Source organism: Odocoileus virginianus, chromosome 21, assembly GCF_023699985.2.
Source record: "Odocoileus virginianus isolate 20LAN1187 ecotype Illinois chromosome 21, Ovbor_1.2, whole genome shotgun sequence".
NCBI classification, from domain to species: domain Eukaryota; kingdom Metazoa; phylum Chordata; class Mammalia; order Artiodactyla; family Cervidae; genus Odocoileus; species Odocoileus virginianus.
In genome coordinates, this window is record NC_069694.1 from 50,591,934 (window position 1) to 50,616,173 (window position 24,240).

The 24,240-nt window shown below is 38.1% G+C and overlaps 1 protein-coding gene across 28 annotated transcripts in view; it reads right to left on the reverse strand.

Annotated features, from left to right (window-relative positions):
* CAMK2D (calcium/calmodulin dependent protein kinase II delta) overlaps window positions 1-24,240 on the reverse strand; it is a 303,590-nt gene that overhangs the window by 54,262 nt on the left and 225,088 nt on the right. For 17 of the 28 annotated variants that reach the window (XM_070452357.1, XM_070452364.1, XM_070452356.1 and 14 more), the window contains exons 6-8: window positions 22,447-22,519; window positions 11,786-11,888; window positions 4,323-4,406 (exon numbers count right to left, since the gene is read on the reverse strand). In XM_070452357.1, the coding sequence (XP_070308458.1) occupies window positions 4,323-4,406; window positions 11,786-11,888; window positions 22,447-22,519 (260 nt within the window). Of the gene's footprint in view, window positions 1-4,322; window positions 4,407-11,785; window positions 11,889-21,442; window positions 21,516-22,446; window positions 22,520-24,240 lie in introns of all 28 variants that reach the window. The other 11 variants (XM_070452353.1, XM_070452351.1, XM_070452366.1 and 8 more) reach the window with 1 other exon arrangement.

Genomic DNA, 24,240 nt, shown 5'->3' on the forward strand with positions numbered 1-24,240 from the left:
ATGATGTTTGGATGTGACTTAAATAATCTTGAGATGGAGGACTGAGTCAAGTGATGAAGATGAAATAAGATTAGCTATCAGTTCAGTATACTATTATCCTCTATACTTTTGTAGAGAGAATTTTCTGTAACAAATTTTCCATAAAAGCTAAACTATTTGACACAGTCCACTTCATATAACATTTTTAAAAAATGAAAGTTAAAACAAATTTTCATTATCTTATGTACACATTTGTGCTTGGAATATGCTAAGAGATGTTTGATTAATAAGAGTTGAGAAGTACTGATTACTGATTAGGTAGAAAGACTATATTATCAAGAACATTCAAAACTGATTTTAATAAAAGCTACAGCTTTAGAATGTAAAGGCTGTTCTTATGAAAAAAAAGGTGAAGCCGTAATGCTGAGAAACTTGAGAAGTCAGTGGGAAGTTAACAGAGCCGTCTAACAAGCACCCACTTCAAATGCTCAAAAAGTAAAGGGCACACCATGAGCTCGTGTGCAAAATGCAGGGGAGTCTGGAAATTAACTAGTGAGGGATAAGAACAGCTTCCTTTTATCCCTTATGCAAACCCAAAACCAAAACACAATTCAAATAGGGAAATGCTCTGGGACCTAAGGGGCCAATGATGGGCAGAACAAAGATCTAAAAGATCAAGGCCAACAAGTTAGTAAATTATTTTTCAGATGATGAAAGCTATTTCTGTCATGCGGTAGGGCTGGCAAACTGACAGGCTGCCTGGCATCAGGCTGAGGTGCCTGCTGGGCAGGAGGGCGGGAGGGTGCCAGGGACAGCCTGTGTCTGTCTGTCTGGCAGGTACAGCAGCCTCGTAAGAACACAAGCATCTTGCTATTAGTTCTTTCAATTACTTTAGGGAAGTCAGAAACTGATAACGTCTAAAGAAATCTCCTGACAATTATATAATTATATAAATTTAAAGATAAATGTCAATTCTCTCCCCCTCCCCCCATAAATGGTCCAAGTGTTTGGCCAGTACAGCTGTAGATCACCTGTTTGTAATTTGTGCTCTACCTAAGAATCCTAAATTTGCTGCCCGAGAGGAATTTGCAACTAGCTGCATTATGCAGCCCAATAGTGGTGTGCATCAGAAAGTTTGTGGAAATGCAAATTCCTGAACTTGATCACAGAGAATCTTATTCAGTGGTTTCATGGGTGGGTCCCAGAAAATTGTATTTTTGATAAGTACTTGGGTAGGTCACCTTGAAGCATGTGGTCTGTGATCCACAGTTTGAAAATATCAAGTCAGGGAAATAAATAAATACTATATCTAGAGAAATATCTGAAAGTATATCAGTTCAGAATAAGAGAATGTTGGTAGAGATTATGGGAAGAAAGCTCCAAGGGCTGAAGACTAATGAAGACGTGGGTTGTCAGGGATGAAGGCAGAGAGCCTTGTGAATGTGAGGCACAGCTGGATGGTTCAGTGTAAGAGCCACAGAACTGGTGAAAGGAACACATTGTCCAGCAGGCTTGAGATTTCAAAATGGCAAATACCTTCTTAGAAAGTGCTTGATGCTGACTTATTCCAGCTGAAATATGGAAAGGCTAAGGCTCAGAAGTCACACAACTGCTGGACCTAATTTGGCCATGAAAGGAAACAAGGAACACATCCCCCTAAGATTTCAAAGGTTTGTTACAAGTTACAATATATTCTGTGACGGCCACTAGGTTATTATCACTCACAACTGTTCTGATATCTAATGCAGGCAGAGAAGTAACATGACAAGCTGTGTGTCCACTATATTTTCAGACTTACATTTATTATTTTTTAAAACCAAGATGTAGAAGGAAGTTGTTAAAAACCAGTCATTCAGTGGCATCTATAAACATTTGCTCACCCCACTATGGGATTATGGAAATAGCTATATAAGCTAGAAAACTATCTAAATCAATTTACTGTTGTTAATGGCAGAACACAGGACTATATTCTTGCTTCATTAATGTCTATCATTTACTTTCCAGTAATGGACTAGTAGCTTTCAAATCCCAGATATAAGTCAGGCTATATTCTGTGTGAGATCATTAAAGCAGTGGTGATTAAGTATTTTAAATTTTCTGTGTATGGATTATTGTATGTTTCTAGTGAAAAAAATGCACAGATATCTTTAAGCCATTATACCAAAGCTGTACTTCACTCTGTTCTGTGTCAATTGCCCAAAGGCAACTATGGTTAAGTACTTGCTATTTTGCTAAATGACTTATTCTGTATTTCCTTTCTTATCTGGGTTATCTCATTTTTTACCATACTATCCAATGTCTAGCTTTGCAAAGAAGTAGTTATTAAGAGCTAGTGTTGAGGAATGGTTGTAAAAGAGATTCTCTCAAGATCTGCCATTACCAAAAAGCAGTAAATAAAGTGTACATTACTTTGGCAACTATTACAATGGGAATGAGAAAAGGTGTACCATCTTGTAAGTAAACTGAATTTAATATAACCTTCAAGACATATAATAAAATGATAAAGCTATTCCAAACAGCAGAGACCCAGAAATGTAACAAAAGGCATAAAAATATCTTATTATGTTCCAGGTAGTGAGCTGTGTGTGTGTGTGTGTGTGTGTGTGTGTGTGTGTGTGTATGGGGTTGGGTAATTTCCCCCAAATATGTAACACTGTAATATCTAAGACACTTCTGCAGTTAACTGTGTGATCCCAAGGGCATTTTTCAGCATGCAATTAAAGGATGCCAAAATTTCTACAGAAAATAAGGGTTGGTGGCCCTAAATAGGGCAGGCTTGTCACAGAGGGATTTGGCTGTTTGTAAAAAATAAAAAAAAAAAAAAAAATGTAAAAGAAAAAGTAAGGAGAGAACTGAGCAAAATGAAAGATAACTCTACCCATGGGAAAACGAGCTGAAATCTGAAAGATGCCCTGTGGCCCTGAGTTTCTAGAGTCATTCATGAGATGTGTGTGTGTAAAAATTCCTCTTGGTAGTTCTAGGAGGCAAGTACCATTATCATCACCATTTTAAAAGATGGTCTCACTCTGGTTGAGATGTCACTCTGGTTCAGACCTGTCTACATCACACCCTCTCTTCAGCGCTGGGTACCACTCTAGCTCCACCCTCGCCCACCAATAAAAGCCATCTGCATCTGTCAGTCTCTTGGGGTACTCCGCTCCTTTTAAAATTCATCCACAGAAACAGATCTGTGACGGAGGTTGATTTCTTGCAAACAAAATATTTTGAGTTATCTTCCATTAACATTTAGACTTGAACAACAGCATTTTGTGGCAATGCTCTCACCAAAAGGATTTTAGAGTTCCTGCTTAGGAAATAGTCTCAGGCAGGAAGATAGAGCTTGGAGCTCACCTAAGACACTACCCTTTAAGTGACAATTCCAACTTTTTAGAATAATAATAGCTGTTTGCATTTCAAATTGCTTTGCAAACTCTAAAAACCCTATCTGACCCTCATACAGCTCTATGAAGGTCAAATATTTCTATTGTATAGGTAAAGAAGCCAACTCAGTGATACTAACGAGCTGGGGTCAGCCAGTGCAAAGCAGACTTGAACCTAGGCGTTGTGACTCTAAATGCTGTGCTCATCTCACATCTGCCTTCTTAGGCATGGCTCTAAAAGCAAAGATACACCCAGCTGGAGATCACACCCCAATTTGTTGGTTGTGCTAATGATACAGTGTCAGAAGCCTAGAGGGTTAGTGCCTGCCCAGTAACTCCAGCAGAAAATGTTTCAGAATACCCTGAAGTACCCCCTTTTATTTCCATCTCCTACTTATTTGAAGTGTATGTTGACACACAGAAATTCTGCTATAAAAGTTGTGGTGGAAACTCTCCCCATTCTTTGAGCCTACACAGGCTACGTTTTGATTAGAGCTTGTTGCTAAAAGCCAGGCCTAAACCAGAGCCCAGGCACCACAGGACAATTTCATTCTTTTCCAAGATGCACTCTTTTCCTCCTAATCGCTGCTGAGCATCTTGTGTTGCAGATAGGACAGCTGTGGTCAGGGCTCCCTGGAGGAGGTGAGAGGACAGGGGCAGGAACCCCACACCCTCTGTGGGGGACACTCCACGGCCCTATCTCAAAGTGCCTCCTGGGCCTCGAGCTTCAGCATCACCTGGGAACTTGTCAGACACGCAAACACTCCCGTCCCAGACCTACTGAATCAGAAACAGCAATCTTCTTTAACAGGCTCTCCAGGCGACTCTGTTGTAGGCTAAAGTTTGAGAATGTAACTTTCTTAAGTTGATTGCTAGAGAGCATCAACCTCAGATTTGACAGATACTATTTTCATTGTAACAATAGTGGTGTGCTGCAAAATTTGCATGAAAATGATTCCTTACCGCATGCCCACATATCCACTGGCTTTCCATAAGGATCTTTACGTAAAACTTCTGGAGAAAGATATCCAGGTGTACCAGCAAAACCTAGGGAAAACAGATGTTAATGAATGAAAACCAACTTGGCAAAACCAATATGAAATGGCAAAGCAAGGAAGAAGCTTCTTTGGGCTTCTTTATCTGTTGATCTGTTTGTCAGGATAAGACACAGCTCTTAGGGAAATAAAATAACCTGGAAGAGCTTCTCTCTATAGCAGTCTTAACATCAATCTGTCCTGCATTGTAGCTAATTAGAAGAAACACATCTTTCTTTCCCCCAGATAGAAAAACCTTTCTAAGGTGCTGCAAAGTCAGTGTATACACTTCAGACTGCTTGCTCAGCAGCTCTGATTCCCCTTCATGTGGAAGTTAAAACTGAACCTGTGAAAGGGTCAGACATGCCACCCCATGCCTGGGGAGAAATCAGGAGAAAACCGCAGAAGGTGACACGTATCATGCTGCCTACGTAATATATTAGGCTGTTGCTGTTGTTGAGTTGCTCAGTCGTGTCTGACTCTTTGCGACCCCAGAGACTGCAGCCCACAAGGCTCTTCTGTCCGTGGGATTTTCCAAGCAAGAATACTGGTGTGCATTGCCATTTCCTTCTCTAGGGGATCTCCCTGACCCAGGGATCGAACCTGTGTCTCTCGCATTGCAGGTGGATTCTCTACCGCTAAGCCACCAGGGAAGCATTATTATGAGGGGTATTTACCTAGAAAGTGGGGCTTGCCTGGTGGCTCAGGTGGTAAAGAATCTGCCTGCAATGAGGAAACCTGTTTCTGATCCCTGGGTCAGGAAGAGCCACTGGAGAAGGGAATGGCTACTCACTCCAGTGTTCTTGCTGGAGAATCCCATGGACAGAGGAGCCTGGTAGGCTACAGCCCATAGGGTTGCAAAGAGTCGATATGACTGAGTGACTAACACTTATCTACAAAGTAGAAGGACCTAAAACATAGATCCTGGGGATAAATTTAAAGCAAATTTTCAGTAAATATTTTTGATAGTGAGGTAGTCTAAGGGAGGAGGATGGGGCTGAGAGTAACTGAAGAACTCACTAGGAGAAGAAATGCACTCATAATATATCAAAGAGCTCACTCTGTACTAATAAGTAATCACTGTGTACTTATAACTGGCAACTGAAGAGGAGACTCAGGAATATTTAGATGAGTCACTACTGAACAAGTATCAGCTAGACTTTTAAGAGATGAGGTATGCAAAACTAGATGGCTAAAGAAAGTTTCCTATCAGATAAATCAGTACTTCCAAGAAGGTATACTTAAATGATAATTAATAGCTAGCATCCAGAGTAAAATACTTATTTATGAAAATAATGGTTTTCAAATAAAAAATATTTACTTTAAAAATTACCAAAAATAGCTATGGCTATTTGGAAATTTTCTTTAAATGCATACAGAAATTGGAAAGTGTTCTTTAAAAGAATATGTAATCAGGAATTCCTCTGACTACAAATCAGTGGTGAAGCACATTGTTTATTTACTGGGATGCAAAGCGTCCAAGGAAGGAGCTTTCCCCACCTCCAAAACAAATCTATACTTAGAAGCAAGCATACATATAATAACTCGGTTACAACAAAGTTACATTTTGAGGCAAAGGATTTTGGATTTCACTTTTCCCCCCATTTTCATTACCTGTCCTCTCCTGTTTGCTTTAGAGGAGGATGAGGAGGACAGTGAGAAGGAACTTCAAGAAAAGACCTGTATGCTGTAGTTTAAGCTTTACATGGACCACGGTGGATCCACCTCTATCTCAAACTTTATTTGATAGAAATGTTTGTTCAGTAGTTGTGAGCTGGAAAGAATTATTGAGCAACAGTGGTGGTTCCCCTGCCTGAAGTTCAAGGACTACCTGAAGGAGCCATGTGAAAGTTTGCTATTCTAAGGCAGAGGCAGGCACAGTAGCTTTCAAGAGCTTTTCAGGGCTTCTCATTGCCCTATCTGCTCTCTCATTCCAACCACTCCTTTCCAACTCCTCCAAATGTTGAGACACAAAGTGAATCCAATGGGAAACAGATTCCAAAGCCCAGATTAAAGACTGAGGTCCCACCTGGCATTTTAAGATACTTTATCATCTGGTCCTACCCACTACTTCCCCTTCGTTCACTCAACATAGTATCTTTCTACTTCTGGGCACTTAACCTAAAAAATCTCTAAGATTTCTTGAAAATAAACTTTCCATTTTCACCCTTTTTCTGTTTTTTGAACCCTCGATTTTTTTGTGTATGTGTGGGAGGGAGTACTTTTCTCTAACATAGGGTGACTAAATTACTTCCATCTCCTACAGTTCTCAGTGGTCCGTCCTTTCTCTGAATTTTGACTACCCTTTTATATGCAATCTGTAACCTCCTATCTAGAACTGGTAAACTTTAATGTATGTCTGAAATAACTTGGTAGAATACATGCCTGGAGTAGGAAATGTTAACACTTCATCGAGGTAGAAAAGATAAAGAAGCAATCACTATGCAAGAAATGAAGTGATAATCCTAAGTGTAAATTATTACAAACCTCTTCTGGAGACTAAAATGCTAAGAGATACTTGCTCCTATTTAGCACAACTGTCATTTGAGCAGTCGGGGATCCTTACCCCTAAGAATAGTGAAGCCTACATCTACACACACAAATGTTAAAACAGTGCACTTTACAACATGTTCTCATGAATACAGAAATACTGAGGGTAAGACAAACTAGATGTTCTTTAGCATGAGATTAAACTCCCAAATCTAGTTTATTATGATATAAACTATCAACAGGAATTTAATGAGAGCTAGCCTTCCTTAGAGACGGTGTATGTTTCTCATTCTGAAAAACCAACAGGAATACCAGAACAGATCAAAGAGAAAACAGAATTACTTACATACAGAATCCACTGCAACATACTGCCGCTAAAAAACCCTTAATATTTAAACAAGAGACATAATAACATAATAGCAACCAAGCAAAAGAATTCTTCCATAAGAAATAGACCATGGCAGTTATCCCTTTTTCCTAGTAGCAAAACAAAGAAAAAAAGAAAGAAACAAAGAAATGATTGCAAACAGCATTTCCAATCTCACAGGAGAAACAGATTATTTGGTAAATCTTCTAGTTTACCTTACACATGTGTTACAGGGTGCTACTACTTCTAGGCTTTTTGGCTATATACAAAAAAAGACAGAAGAAGTAACATGGGAAAAACAAACATTTGATCTTGAAAATAAGGAAATAACTTCTAGAGTGGCTTGAATAGTTTAATTTTTATTTGGAGTAGACCTCAAATTTATTAAAATAAAACTATGTAAAAGCTTGAAACTCTGGCATTACACATAATGAAGAAAGAGTTCTGCTTTTTTCTTATTAAAATAAAAAGGTTCCCCACTCAAAACCTTTACATCTTTTAAAATATAAAATTAATCAGTCAAATACATGAGACTATGGCAGAAAACGGAATAAATATAAAAACAAATCATTCATACTAAAACACTCCTTTCTTCCTAAAACCTAAAATACATCAGGCAATGTCTCCAAAAGAAAGGTAGTGCGCCACACTCCCTTCACTTAGTTACCCAGCAGACTCACTGAGATTTGAGTTGAATGTGCTCGGCTGCTCAGTCATGGCTGACTCTTCGCAACCCATTAAAAAAACAACTTTAAAAGAAAGCTAAAAAAAGTATTCTCCTAAGCTTAGAAACTATGTTTTTTTATACTTTTAAAATGATGAATTTTCTTAGACCTTAAAATGTATCTTTTAAAAGTCATTACCCTAATAGGTATCTTAGCAGGAACTTAGCTGATTATCACCATACCAAAGAAAAAAAGGGGAATTTTACTCCCCATCTGTCATTGTTTCTCTGAGACCAGTTTGCCTTGAGAAACGAATTATCGCAATTTGAAAATCTGTGTACTTTTATATGGATGCTATTGTTTTCACTAGTCTGATATTTAGTCATTCACTCAACAACTTCTACTGTGTAGGCTGGTTCTGTGACATGTTTCATTCTAAGACAGTTTTGAAAACTTACTGAACAGCTTTGAAAACCCAGGCATATTTCGATGGTCTGCTTCACTCATCTCATAACAGCCTCATGAAAGAGTGTTTATTATTTCCATCTGCAGAAAGGACACTGACCTCACAGAGTTAAAGCGACTTGCCTAATATTATGTAGTTGTTAAGAATCAGAGCCAGGATATCAGCTGCAGTATTTTAATTCAAAAAGCAGAAACTTTGTACTACACATAGTCCCTCAAACAGCTTGTGATCTAACAAAGAGATGAAATCTCACCCAAACAAGTGAGATTTCAGGAGCTCAACTTCAATACTCTCATAAGCATCATCCAAGTTGTCAATATTAAATTTGATCCTTGGCTCTGTAATAAGGCTTCTGGCTTATTCCCGATATCCAATTATCATCTTGTACATAGTTCTGGCAATCACATCCCTGAGCCTAAGTCCCTTTTTTGGTATCTCGTGAAGTGGGGTCCTGCTTTGTTCTAGAAAGGACTAGAGTTCTGTCTTGGAACCCAACTTGCAGGATTCTGATTTCCTCTAAACAGATTCCCTTAAAATTCAGGGTTCCTGTCCTTTCTGCTTGTTAACCTGGAACTTGCTTGCTCCTGTGTTCTTCTTAGTTCAAGCTGTCTTCATGCATAATTTGAACTTCTGCCTTATCTTACCTGGTTGCTTGCCTGCAGGCTATCCTTAAAGCCATCCTCCTACCAAATAGTTACTCAACAGAAACCCGATTATGTCCTCCTCTAACTCAAAAATTCTCACCAGATTCCTAAATCTAAGATAAATTCTGAATCCTTCAAAAGAACATAAAATCCTTTCTTACTTCATTAGCTCCCCAACTCAGTATACCTTCTACTTTAGCTGTAATCAACTTCTCGCTATTCCTGAAACAGAAAAAAACTATTTCATGCCTCTGAAATTTTGAATGTGTTGATCCCTCTGTCTGGAATGCCTTTATCTCCTTGCATGCCAGTGAACAAAACTCCCATTCAGCCACCAGAAAGGGGGAAGCCTTGTCTCAGTCACTGAAATTTCCACAATTCTTCTCTCGTGCTCCAGAGCACCTCACACCTGCTTCTGTTAAAGGTGCTCCCACGCGGCCTGCTAAATACTCACTGATACGCAAGTATGAGTATTTTGAAGGGCAGGACCTCCTAATCCATTTCTGTATCTCCAGTGATTTGCTCTGCCCATCTCTGTGATAGCCCCACGACTTCCTATTGAATCCCAAGTCCTGTAAGTGTATGTTCTTTATCAGGGTCAATTATACTCTTTCCTAGGATAAAATGATGTCTCTGAATCTCAGATTTACAGCACTAATTCTAGGTCTTACCTCTTTTCAGTTTGCAGTTAATAGGAACAGCTTTGTCCAGTTACATGACAAAGTATGACACTACAAATGCCAAATTTTGAGGTATTAGGTTCACCTGGTAAGTAAGGACAACCTTAATGTAAAAGGCCGTATTCAACAGAGGTATCAGAGACAAGGATAGTGGTCAGGCACTACTGAAGCAGGGCCGGCAGCACAAAATGAGGTCCTGAGTTAGGCTGCCTTCAGAGGCGGTGGATGAGGCTGGCCCACCAGCCACCCCCGTTAAGTGGCTGGGGCAGATGAGAGAGAGATGGGCAGTCCTGGGAGATCTGTGTACTTTTCAGTACATGTGTATGTTTAGGGATACAGAAAACTACTTGTATAGAAAACAAAAGAAGTAAGCATTTTTTGAGCTCTCTTTCTATTTGTTGTTATTGTTTAGAGGACAAGCAATTCAAACTGAAGGGCATTTTGCCACTGGCCACAACATGGATAGACCTAGAGACTGTCATAGTGAGTGAAGTCAGACAGAGACAAATATAAGACAGCTTATATGTGCAGTCTAAAAGGCACAAATGAACTTTTTACAAAGGAGAAGTAGAGTCACAGATGTAGAAAACAAATAGAAATTTGTCTGGGGTAAAGTAGTGTGACATATACACACTACTGTGGCGCTAGTGGTGAAGAATCTGCCTGCAAATGCAGGAGACATAAGAGATAGGGGTTTGATTCTTGGGTCAGGAAGATCCCCTGGAGGAGGGCATGGCAACCCACTCCAGTATTCTTGCCTGGAGAATCCCACGGACAGAGGAGCCTGGCAGCTAAAGTCCATAGGGTCACAAAGAGTCAGACACGACTGAGGTGACTTAGCATGCCTGCACAATCACACTGCTATTTATAAAATAGATAACTAATAAGGACCTACTGTATAGCACAGAGAACTCTACTCAATATTCTGTAATGGCCTATAGAGGAAAAGAATCTGAAAAAGAGTGGATATACATATATGTATAGTTGGTTCACTTTGCTGTACTTCTGAAACTAACACAACATTTAAAATCAACTATGAAAGTGAAAGTGAAGGCTCTCAGTTGTGTCCGACTCTTTGCGACCCATGGACTGTAGCCTACAAGGCTCCTCCATCCATGGGATTTTCCAGGCAAGAGTACTGGAGTGGGTTGTCATTTCCTGCTCCAGGGGATCTTCCTGACCCAGACATCAAACCCGGGTCTCCTGCACTGCAGGCAGACACTTTACCCTCTGAACCACATGAACTATATTCCAATTCTAATCTCAACACACTGGCAGTGAGGACAGAGGCAAAGCGGCAGCTTGTGGAGACGTTATATTTTAGGATGTCGCCTGAAAAGTGGATTAATACTCAGCAACAGCAGGAAGAGAAGCATAAGAAATTCAGTGGTAAAATAATTTCTTTATCAGAACAATTCATAAACTTGAAATACCATAATCCAGAAATATTTAATACCATAATTTAAATTTGTTTAGAGTTAACCTCGTCCTTACTTGCAAGGAAACAGAAATTTCATGACACAGAAATTTCAAAATTGTAGAGCAGAAACTGGCACTTTGAAAAAATAGAAGATGAAACTTACACCCACATATATAGATTCATAACACCATATATTATATAAATTTCTCTCTATATGCTTTATAATATTTTTAAAACTTAATATTGCTAATCACAAAATATGCAAAATACTGTGCAAATATTTCCAGAGTACCTAGTTACATAGGAGATTTCAGCATCAAGTGAGGCTGTATTTGGACAATCAAATTTCTCTCAAATAAAATACTCTTTGAATACTGCAATCCTCCTATTAATTAATACAGCACCCATTTTTCATCAATTCTTTAAGAAAAAAGGTCCGTGTTACTGCTCTTCTATTATATTTCCCCTTATTTTTAGACTTATACTCTTTTAATGTCACTAAAATTAGGTACTTATAAAAGTCCACTATCTTACGACTAGTCGAGCTGTCAGAATGAACGTTTCCGTTTTGCTGTGGCTGGTAAGCGGGATGGGACTGCGGCCCAGAGAGCGCGAGCAGCATGCAGGGGTTGGGTGGGGTGGGGGGGGGGGCCTACTCACCGAACCACGCCTGCTGATCTCCTTGGACCTCTATGGCTAGGCCAAAGTCGGCCAGCTTCACAGCGGCTCCCTTGGATTTGCTAGCTAAAAGCAAATTCTCAGGCTTTATTTAGAAAGAAAAGAGAGACTGATGTGAGAATCTATTTTAAGTGACTCTTCAAAACTAACATTTCGTAAGATTAGGAGAAAAAAAAAAAAAAGTCATGCACTGTTCTCTCTCCCGGAGACTGTCATTCCTAAATCCCAGGGAAAATATGGTTAGAAAATGATTACAAATGATCATGTGTGCAGGCTTCAGACAGATGCATGTATGTCCTGGAGAGATACTGGGCTGAAGAGAGTATCACTTGGGGAGAGTTCAAATGAATGGGAGCACCTGTCTTGACCTGCTCACATGCTTCCAAGTGCTGCTTGAGGTCCAGACTTGGCCACGGACATTGGCTTAGAAGCCTAACAGAGCACAGACATTTTTCAGCAGAAGGGAACTTGGCAAAATGATAACAAGAGTTGGACCAATCTACAGACATTTGGCAAGTGAAACTGTGCAAATTAAATCCTAGTTGACTTCAAGAGTTTGGACCCAAATGTAGTGATTTTCATTCCTCACTGTTTCCAAACAATTTCTGTACAAATTTTGGAGTCTTATTCTGATTATGTATTAAAATTGCTGTCTTTAAGAATCTGTTTATTCTTAAAGGCAGAAAGAGTCTACTCTTACATGCCAAATGTTATAGTTGGCTTTTTTTTTTTCATAAACTAGTTTTTAAAAACATAATGTATATGTCTTCAAAGTGTGATTCAAAATATTACTTATATATTTATTTTCACATCTCAGAATACTATAAGAGAGACGCATTTTAATTCTCTCAGGTATTTATCATTACTCAAGGACTGATAACTCAATCCTGGAATGAGGCTGTGTCTACACCACTGTTTCCCAACCAGTCATCGAGACGCATTGGTATTTTGAAAATAAGCACCATGAAAAATTCTTGACTTTCCCTGGACAGCTTTTGTGGGTTTTAAGAAATGAAGGGAAAAGTTGGTCAGGAAAAGGAGGCCGATTAATGCATAATGTAAATCTATCATCCTTAGATCCTTAGGTATCCGGATGAAAGTTCGTCTGGATTGGTATGTGTATTCCGGAGAGTGGTTCAACATCTTCTAATCTTGGGCTACAACCTAGCAAATTTAGAGGTGTCTCAGACTGAAAAAAGTTGGGAAACAATGGACTCTCCAAATGCCAAAACAACTGTATGAAACATTTAAACATTCTGTTAATCAAATTGGTTTTGTTTATATATTAACAAACAACTGATTTCAATTTTTTTTCATGAAATTTGCTACTTTTTTCCCTTGCTGAATTAGTCAATTCTCTTGTTGTTTTGACCTTGTGTAACACAGCCTAAACCAATATTCATTAATTAAGCCAGCCATGCAAATTAGCAAAGACTCATAACCAGAGCTCAGAAGAAATTAGCTTAAGTCTACAGGAACTGAAGTGTAGGCAAGTAAGTTTTAATCAAGTACCAGACTTCTTCGGGCTATTGCTGCTCACTGCCATCAGATTCACCACTGTTAATTTTAAGGAAAACTTTATAATGTTTTAGGACTGACAGGGTTTTTACCTAAACACTAAACACATGAAAACTTAATTTGGATGTTGGGATGAATATATCTTAAGAATATGAAAGATCTCTATGCTAAAATAACTTTCATTAAAATCTAACATTCAAAATTACTTGGAATTCTTGTTTATCTATCACTATACTATAGTATCTAACCATGCTATATGATTAATATTTAACATTTTATTTTCCCAACTAAAACTTATGGTCACTGCATTTATGTACCTTCTCATTTAATCAAGAAGTGATTGCCAGCTATTAATTTATGGAATAAATACCTTGGAAGAAAAACACAAACAATAAATGGCTCTGTGACCTTCATATTCAAAAGCATTGAGATGTCAGAGATCTCTGCAAATACCCAGCTGTCTTAATTTGTCAACACAGACTCATTTAGGGAAAGAGTTTCAATCATTTTAGAAATCACAATCATTTTAGGTCTTTTCAATTTCAAGTGGTATTTAACTTTGTTGACCAAATGCCAGTGTCATCAATGAATAAACTTATAAACAATTCAATGTGCTTTTATTCTATTAATAAATCAAAAAATTCTGGGCAGTGCTGGGTGCATTATGCCCTTGTACACCAAGTATCTGCTAATTCAGAAGAAAGGGAACGCCTTGGAGTTTTCTGATGCACAGTCTCCGAATGACTGAGACAAATACTCATACCTAGAGACGATCTCTAAGACCTCTCTGTAGGGCCCTGTGACTTATCCAGGAAATAATAAATCCATCTGGATCAGTGTTTCACTTTATACCCAAGAAGACTGTTCAGCTGCAGTTATGCACAGGAAAAGGTATGGCTATTTCAAGGTTACTATATAGACTCAAATATTAATAGCACTGAAATGACTTCATGTTTAAGCATATCTTTAGGCAAACCTAAAATACAGAATTATGGAGTACAAACTGAAAAATGAGGATGATTACTGACTTTATTAAAGGATTACTTGTTTTATAAAATATTTTATCACAAGATTGCTTCTAATGGCCAGCTTCAAAAAAACATTAAAAATATCACATACTTTTGATTTATAGTCAACTCTTTGGAATATGTTTGTTTGATAATCTTTTATCATGTTCTGCAAGGATACAGGAGACTTAATCACCAAGATTTTCTAAAGCAGCATTTAAACCAGGGCAGTACACATATATTTTAATTGCTACCATTTAGATAGCTTCCAACTTAAGAACATATTGCACTACAAAAGTTCATTGGCAAGTTGATAAATTTAGATTATGAATGTCTACAGAAAGTAAGATAATTTGTGGTTATATTCCACAAAAACTGAAATAGTAGAATCTCTCATCAAATTAGTGGCTACTTCCTTATAGAAAGGGTCACCATTACACCATTAACTGCTAATCTACTATTCTGACCTTCTAAAACAAATCAGAAAGGTGAGATCAGAAACTCCAGCCTTCCAACACAACTATGTTTGAACATGGGGGCACAGCACTATGATCTAGATAGAAAAGGAAGACATGGATTTATGTCCTGGGCCTGATTCTTATTAATTATTAATTCTTATTAATTATGTGGATTTGGGCTATTCAGACCTTTGAAGCCAAGTAACTAGTTCTTCACCTCGCAAATGAACATTACAAATATATATATTTTAAAATCTTATAACAGTATGTATAAAATTATAAAACCCCGTTGGGTTTTATCACAGGGGTTTGTCCTCTGTAAGAGACATTATGTGCATTAGTGATCAGCTATTACACTCCAGTACAGCTGGCCATTTCAAATGTGTAGAACACTGAATATCTGTAATGAATGCTCATGACTTGAGAAACGTCTGCATTTCTAAATTAAGTGCAATCTATTATGTTAATATTTACACATTGAGATTACCCCTAGATTCTTATAATGCATCACTGTTTAGATTGGTTTTTAAATAGATTCTACTGACATTCTCACACACAGGTTCCTTCCCCACCCCATTGCTTCCTAATGATGCAGGATTTTCCACGACATCTGGTCTTAGTGTCAACAACCATTTATAGCATATCAGCTGTAATGAGCAGCAACTGCTCGCAAGTTTTGTTCTATACTTCCATATGGATACAATGGCAACTTCTTTCATCAAGATTTGGGCTTTTCTTGAAACTGTTCAAGTATCTCAAAGTACTGAGGCAAGTTTCTGGAATCACTTTCAGAATTGCAAGAGACCTGGGAGATAAACTAATTCAAACCCCTCTTTTTCTAAACGAGCTAGGGAGGTTCAAAAAGATGAAGCAAGGGCTTGAGGTCAGATTTCCTGATACCTTCCTTTTAAATATGTGATTCTGAGGTATAAAAATCATTCATTTTTCAAATGGGAATCTATTCAGTAGATATTTTAAGAAGAATTTAAAGTACTCAAAAATATTTACCCATATTTTCCCATATTCAAATAAAACATGGGAAAACTTATGAAAAAGGCATAATTTAATCTTTGCTTCTTAAAAATCTCACAAACATATCACAGAGATTTCTCAATTAGCATGATGTTTATTAAAGAATTGATTCAGCAGAGGTGATGATCATCTTCAATGTGAGTCATATAAACATCTTCAATGTTAGTCATAAGACAGATTTATCTGTGCACATACATGATAACTAGCCAGTAAACTCAAACATATGCAATTTAAGTTTAGTGAAATCATGTGTATTTTACTTTCTTTAAATGTTTTGCTCTTTATGAATATTATAAAACAGCAGGTTATGAGTTTTATTATTCTATGTGATTTGATTCTTACGCCACCCTGGATACTGGCTTTTAAGAAGTGACACAGTCTTTTAAAATTTCTTTCCTCAAGTGGAAAGTGTCAATATTCCAATATGAAGTTCATCAGTCAGTGCTTTGGTGGGTTTTCAGTCACTTCTTTGCCAAAGAAGGTGTGAACAAAGCTCCTAAAATTCAACTAAATGAAATCTTGTATGAATTGACAAGCCTGACTATCAGGCTCATTCACACATGTGGTGAGGTCCTTTTGTGCACACGACACACGTGACTTTTGCTTTTATTTTCACGTGGTGGATGCCTGAGTTGATGTCCTCAGCATGGGGAGTTCTGAGCTGATGAATGCGCTCTAAGTTTGTGATGAGGAAGTTCATATGAGCAAGTTCCTAAGAATTACTCTGTATTACATTCCTGTTTCTTGATGCACTTCTAACATTAATTATCAGCACACACTATCAAGTAGACTGAAAGAACCAGGGTGTAACCACAGGGACCACACCAATCACCTACTGTTTCTCCACAGCCTGACACACACCGAGTACTTCATAGAGGAACAGGAGAACGACTAGATGGATTATGGAATTTGTCACATAGTTTGTAATGTATCTACATGTACATTAAAGACTATGATATAGCCTTTAAACTTTTTTTTTAAAGATGATTTTGTGAAAAGTGAAGTACTTGTGATTTTGTAATCAAGGAAAATGCAGAAATCAGTATCTGACATAGCTACCAATGGTGACAAGGATTTACTGAATGCTTGTCACATTTCCAGAAAATGAATTTTTCTTTCTTTTCTGGTCATACATTTAATTTTGGGTCTACGGAAGTCCTCCCAAATTTCCAGAATTACTATCTTCACTAAAATATATCTATCCATCCTTCTATCTACTTACCTACCTATCAATCTTATATTCATCTACCTGTCTAATGATTTTTCCGTTAAGTAACACTTCTTCAGGAGGTAGGCTTTAAGAAGACAATATTTTCTACCAAGGCAATTCACCAGCCTATTTGTTGCTAAAAGATTCAGTTGTATGTATGCAGCCTCTTACCCAGAGAGCTGCTCATGAGGCAGTTGAGTAACCACTTCTGATACACCTTGAGCTGAAGAAATTTTACTACTTTGTGTGAAAAATGGTTATTTGAAAAAGTACAGCTATGTAACTGTCTCTTTTGACTTACTTCCTTCTGTCAACTGATTCAGAGAAACTGTATTCTCCACGCTCTTACGTGAGAGAACACATCTGACTTGATATTACTTTACTTACTGTGACATCGAGAGTCGCCGCTTTTTACCGCAGCCTCCTTTGGACCTGATGTGCTTCTGGAGGCGGCGCCTGTCTAGTGTACTTCTGTCTTCCTGCGAGGAGCAGCGTGGACACATCTTCCACAAATGTCTAGGTGATCTTTTAACTCATTGGCCTGTACGTTCCATGTATACAAGGGTTGTTTTTGTTTTGCTGTGTAATACATGCCTAAACCTAAGACAGGGCCTTAATAGGTGCTTGAGAAATACTTGATTAATGTTTGTTCTTCTCTTTTGATACCTGAATTTTTAATTATCAGTTCACACAAATATCCCCCCACATTACAGTAATCCTCTCTTCATAAATGATTGATTTTTTAAGGACTCCAAACTGATTGTCTTGATGTGGCCTAAATTAAATGTGGCAAATCCATTTCATTCTTCTCGATGTCTCATTTTCCAAAGGCTGTGGACAACGCCACCTTACTGATTTCCTAAACAGAACATTATCACTTTTTACACCAGTCTTTTGTCAAAATTTATGCTGTTCTCCTACTCTACTTTATGTCTTAACTATACCTTATTCTCTTCTTCCTAATGATACAAATTTTGTATAGCTCTGAAAAGCCACAGTTGGGGATTATTTTAATCTCTTGATTCACTAAATTTAGACTGACTTCCCCAAATAACTCTCAATGCTGATGGTAAAATGAGTTTCGCATCACTGTTGTGAACTCTTCTTTGGTCTCTATGAGGGTTTTCAATTCATTTATCTAACTGTACTGAGAAGTGGCAGGGATTAAGCTTGCAGACCCTGGAGCCCAACGGCTTGGGCACAAACCCTGTCTTACTAGCTGTGACCCTGAACAAGTCCTTTTCTCATGGTTGCTAATCTCCTCTTAGGTAACATGGAGACAATCATGGTACCTTCCTCATGAAGTTATTCTGAAGATTTGGATAATACAGCGCAGGGTATAGAGAAACTGCTTGATAAATGGCAGCTATGGCCCTTTTATTTTTATTAAGGTTCTGCCTTGATCCAAACCCTCTCATATCCCTCACCTATAGGCCTGTAACTATGTCACCACCGCAGGACCTCCCTAAGAGATCTACAACCATTTCCTGACACTGACTGCACCTTAGACGAAAGACTGTGGTCCATGGGTCCACTGGATACTGCCTGGGGCTGCCTGGCATGCTGCCAGCATCTCACCACCCTGAACTTTCTCCTGCTGTTGTCTCTGGGACATCCTCAAGTTGCCTGCTATGCCCTAGCCTTGTCTCTAGGCCTGATAAGTTTCCATCTGGAGGATTCTACTGTCTAAAAAGTGGAAGTTATTAAAATGTTAAAAAAGAGATCTTCATGTTACCACTGAATCAGAGGATGTGCTTATCTTCTTTTATTCAACATTAATGAATATATCACAACAGCCTATTTTACTCAGTGCTGTCTTTTAAATGACAAACGTACTTTTGGTTGAACTTTATTCTTTCCTGAATTGAAGGACTATGCTGCAAGTGTTAACTAGGTACAAGGTCCCACGTTAGGTGCTGGGAAGGAACACAAATGGCCATTATCCTCAGAGGAGTTTATAGACAACCTGTACAGTACTCCTATGCTCACAGGTGCCTATGATGATGATGATAAATGTAATACATCCTGTGTCTTTATCTCACTGATATGGACAAATTAAACTGTGTCTACTGTACATGAATTAACCCCATGGGCTAATGTAGGCCACCAGGCTCCTCCGTCCATGAGATTCTCTAGGCAAGAATACTGGAGTGGGTTGCCATTTCCTTCTCCAGGGCATCTTCCCATCCCAGGGATGGAACCCAGGTCTCCCGCATTGCAGGCAGATGCTTTAACCTCTGAGCCACCAGGGAAGCACTGTACATGAATTAACATATGAATCTTGCCCTGGAAGCAGAAATATATGGCCTAATAATTGTAAGGGCAACATTTGTGCTTAAAACCTGATAATAGATTTCAGCAGCTGATGTTTTTCATTTTAATATATTGGTAAATGTGTTATTCCAAGCTGTATACTTATCAGATTATGCACCATGGGTATAGAAGCCACAGATGAAAGCCAGCGACAGGGCACGCTTAAGCTGCCCCTGAACACAAGCTTGGGCCTCTGTTGCTGTTTATGTCGTGGCCTATTAGGAACTAGACTCAACTGAAGCTTATCCAAGTCAGCGATGTGACAAAAACTAAGACAACAATTACAGACATTACTAAGACAACAATTACAGAAATTATAACAAGCTTCATCAGAAGTTCATCTCCATCCTCTCCTTAAATCTGAGTAAGAATGGAAAGCAAAAACACTTTCCCCATGAAAGAAATCTGAGGGGAGATGCAGCAGGCTAATTTCTTTTAGTAGCAGCCTCTCTGGAAATCACCTGCATGCGTTTTTAATTAGTGACTTTAGCTCATATGTCAGAAAACATCTTTTCCTTCCCATTCCACAGCCTAGGCTCACTGACATCTCTGATAAAAGTTCCGGTCTTTGAAGGACTCAGCTGAGTTTGGACATTTACAGAAGTGCAATATCAAGACCTCAAAAAATATATTTCCAAAATCCTGGAACAAAATTTGCATTTCTCATCGTGGCTTTAAGACTATACTTATAATTACATAAATGAAGTAAAATATCTCAAATGATAAATGTATTAAACAGTAAGAATAGCACCAACAAGGTGCATGTCTACATTCAGTCACTTAAAAAGGAAAGTAGCACTGTGAGTTCTAAGAAGCAAAAGGGGCACTGTCTTTATGTGGCTACTAAGCAGTTTTTGAGGTGATTGCCAAATATATGAATCTTCAAAGGAACACATTCTTTTTCCTTTTTCCTGATGGGTAAATTTGGTAAGCGCTAGCAGATGGACACAATTCTACCTTGGTTCTCCAAAAGAACAAGCTCTCAGACTCAAACTGAAATCAAAGGAAGGTTCTAGAAAAGGCAATGTTTTGCTTACAGATCACATCTTCAAGTAACTTGCTGTGAATCACTGAAGAAATATTCTTCCAGAACATACAAAATGAGTAGGAAGTACTGTAACAAGAGAAGTATGCCCAGGAGAAACCAGCCTAGGTCCCAAACACGTTACAGTTTGACATTCTAAATTATTCTTTGCCACCTTTGTACTAACGCCTGGAAAAGGCTGAGGTTTCAAATGAAAAGTCACAGCTCCACCGTGCTCCCATGTGCTATGTTGCCCACCTAGGAATTTTCCTCCATTAAATTTCCAGGTGTAAGTAAAGCTAGAATGCTGAGAGAAGAGGCTAGAGAATTAATAACAAGATGGTCACCTCTGAAATGTTTAATTTCTAAATGATCTGAACACTTCTCATTCTCAACGGTTATCAGAAACTGAGTCAAGTCTTTAAAGTATTAGTATGTAGCTATATGCTACATATGTACTGTTTGATAATAAGATTTGTTTTACCCTTTTTCCACACAGTAGTATCTTGACCCCTAGAAATATAAGTAAATAAAAAAGCAGGAAGACTCAATGTCCTCAGAATTCCTGGGACTAATGTTAAGGGAAAAAGACTTTACTACCCACAATAGAGGCCTTTAACATCAATCTCGTGGGCCAAAAATCTACCTTACATTCATCTCTATCTACTTTATAATTTTGATAGCTACTTACAAAATATAGGTACATATAGTATGAGTTTGGTCAACAAACATGCCAATATGTTCACAGAACAAGTTTAAAGAGAAGAGGAGATCATCAGTCCTACTCAAAGTCACATTAGATGCTGTATCCTGTCTTGAGAGAAAGAAAATATAACCTACTTAGTGTTCATGTTAGGAAATGATTCCTCTCTGGATGAAACGGGATTCATATAAGTTTCAAGTGTGCATCAGAGAAGAGAGAAGTGAGAGAGACTGGCGAGGGAGCGTGTTTTCCTTATGTGCTGCAAAGAGTCCGCACACCTTTATTGCTCACATTTTTGCCTTTACAGGCATAACTGCAGCTGAACAGGCGTTAGGAATCGTGTGTGGTTTGTCTTCTCCAAGGGCATTACTCACCTTCAGGTCCCGATGGACTACGCCCATCTGATGGCAGTGTAGCACAGCCTCCAGGATCTGCTGAATGCAATGACTGCATGCAAACACCAGGGGGCGTGTGTTAGTTCCAAGCTTACACTCACTGTCTGTACACCCTCAGAGAGACTGGGTTAAAGTGCAAAACTAGCAGACAACTGGGCTTGCGTTTAAACATTTTCAGTCACGTAAACACACGCTCGAGTAGAGTGACTACTACCTCAGGACAATCAGGATCTTGCCAGATGTGGGCCAAAATGTAGGTTCACTTGTTCTAGAAAAATCCACCTTAAAAACTCAATTCAGGAGCTCTTTCCCTGGTTATAAATCCTCACAGGAAATGAACTGGAACACAAGTATAGTTTTTATAGATTTTGTGTTCCACCTTCCCGCCACACAAAAAAAGCTGTTTCCCTCTTCTCTCCCATTTTTCTCGTATCATTTGAAAGCTGTCACATTAGCAGTCAAGGCTCCATTAAGGTTAAATTAGGATACGTAATGAATTTTTGATAAATCATTAACTTCGCGTGCTTTAATTTAGCTGGCAATCATCATCTCTTGCCTGAGGGTTCGTCGGACTCGAAAGGAGCAGTGGGGAACCAGTTGATCTGCTACAGCAACCCGTGGTCTCAGAACAGAAGTGGTGTTCAGCTCTACAGGCGACATACATCACAGGCCGGGGCATTTCCAGGCCAGTGCTGGGCATCTCGGGAAAGCCCGCCCCACACCGTCTCCGGTGGCGTGCTCCTCGGAACCTTAAGAGCTGTGCTTTCAGTGCTGGCCTTCCCTTTTGCTATGATGTATATTTAGCCTGTAGATGAGCAAACTGGAAGAGGCATCATGCATTATCATGTCATCACTTAGTCATTGTAAGGAAAAGTTGGGAAAGGCACGGGAACGACTGTACAACACCCACCCTCTGCCCTTTCCCCAGAAAAAAAACAAACAAAACTTCCTCTGATTCAGGTTTATGGACTCCATATACTGACCTTCAGGTCCCTGTGCACTATGCCATTTAGATGACAATGATTTACACTTTCTAGAATCTGCTGTATACAATGACTGTAAAGATACAAGGGTAGAATGGGAGGGAGAACATTTTAAAGGCACATAATCACATTGAATACAAAATAAAATGAAAATTTGAACAAAACAAACGAACAAAAATTATATTTTTCACATTTTTTAGCTTTACACTGGAATTAAATAATGCTGGATAAAGCTAATTTTGGCAGTAACAAAAATGACATCCAACACAGAATTTGTGACATGTTCAGACAAAACAATTTGATATGTGTTTTCTTTCATTGCAACTCTATTAATCATTTGTTTATATAAGTCAAAATTTCCATATTCAGGGAGAAAATTTTATCAATAATTCTAGGAAATTTTATAAATAATTCTCACAATGTTCTGGGAAAATTCTTCAGTGAAATAAAATTTATGGGTATTTCTCATACACATCTAAACTGTTTAAAATCTGAGGTCACAATTAAACATAGGTGTTGAAACAAGAGGATAACACAAATGAAGTGGCAGGTGAAACAAGGGTTAAAAAAAAAATGGAGGGAGACATTTACCATTTTGACTTAGAAATGGTGCTGCTTATATAATATATAATAGGAAAACTAATGCACGTCTCCAGTAACATAAGAAGAATTTAAAGTAAATCCATGGTATTAAAAAAAAACCTCTTCAGGATAACCATACTTTGGGGAAGGAATAAAAACTTGAAAAATAAAAATAAAATTTTAAATCCCCTGGAGCACTGGTGGTTGTTCGACACATTCCATACACCTCAGTGAAAGAAAACTTTTATTCCTATGTTAAAATGTACATTTATGTTATGTCAAATAGACTGCTAATTAAATTAGAGGGAAGGCATCACTGATGGACATCATAAGGTCCCATGAGCTGTCATCTGACATACAGGAACGTAAGACATATCACACTGAGGAATCCTGAACAAGGTCACTGTGTGATTCAAACGCAGGTATATCAGAGAACGACATTCATTCATTCAAGGATTAAGCAAATACTTTAGCGAGGACAGTTTCAATCATTTAATGGACAAAATACTACTACTCCAAAGTAAATTCTTGAATTAAAAAAAAGTAATCACTGTCTATCTGATTTATTACAACATAAGTGTCACAATGATCATGATTATGATTTTCTAGCTCTAACTCAATTTAAGTGTACCACTAAAAGAGCTTGAGAGAGATTGATTTTGACTATACAGCTTACTGGACTGTTGGTAATTATTTGCTAAATCATATAGCTTTTTTTCCTTCTACAGCAATGTTCACATTATACTTCTTGTTATGAATACTTTACTCTTTCATCTCAAGCCATTGGTATAAGTTTTTAGTCCTAATGAATAACAGAAAATAGAGAAGTAAAAAATAATTAATACTAAATAAGCTTCACCATATGTTACTAGTGAGAATGAATTCAATCCTTAACTTCTTGAGGGCTAGTACTAAACAGATTTTTACAAGTTACTTGCTCTTTATGCATATGGTTGAGAAGAATGTTTCTTCTCCTTAATTATGTGTGGGACCTATCCTAAACTGTATCCTACAGTAAATTTCAAAACTTAATATAAGCATGTATATTAAATGATCCAACATTTAGGGTCTATCCTGTTATCTTAGGGCTGAAAATAGTCTCTAATTTCAACCAGTATTTTGAAACACAATAACAACCTGTTTAAAATAACTTTGAAAAGCAAAATAAAGGAAATTTCTTAACTTTTATTACCTTGATAAAAGAGATTATTC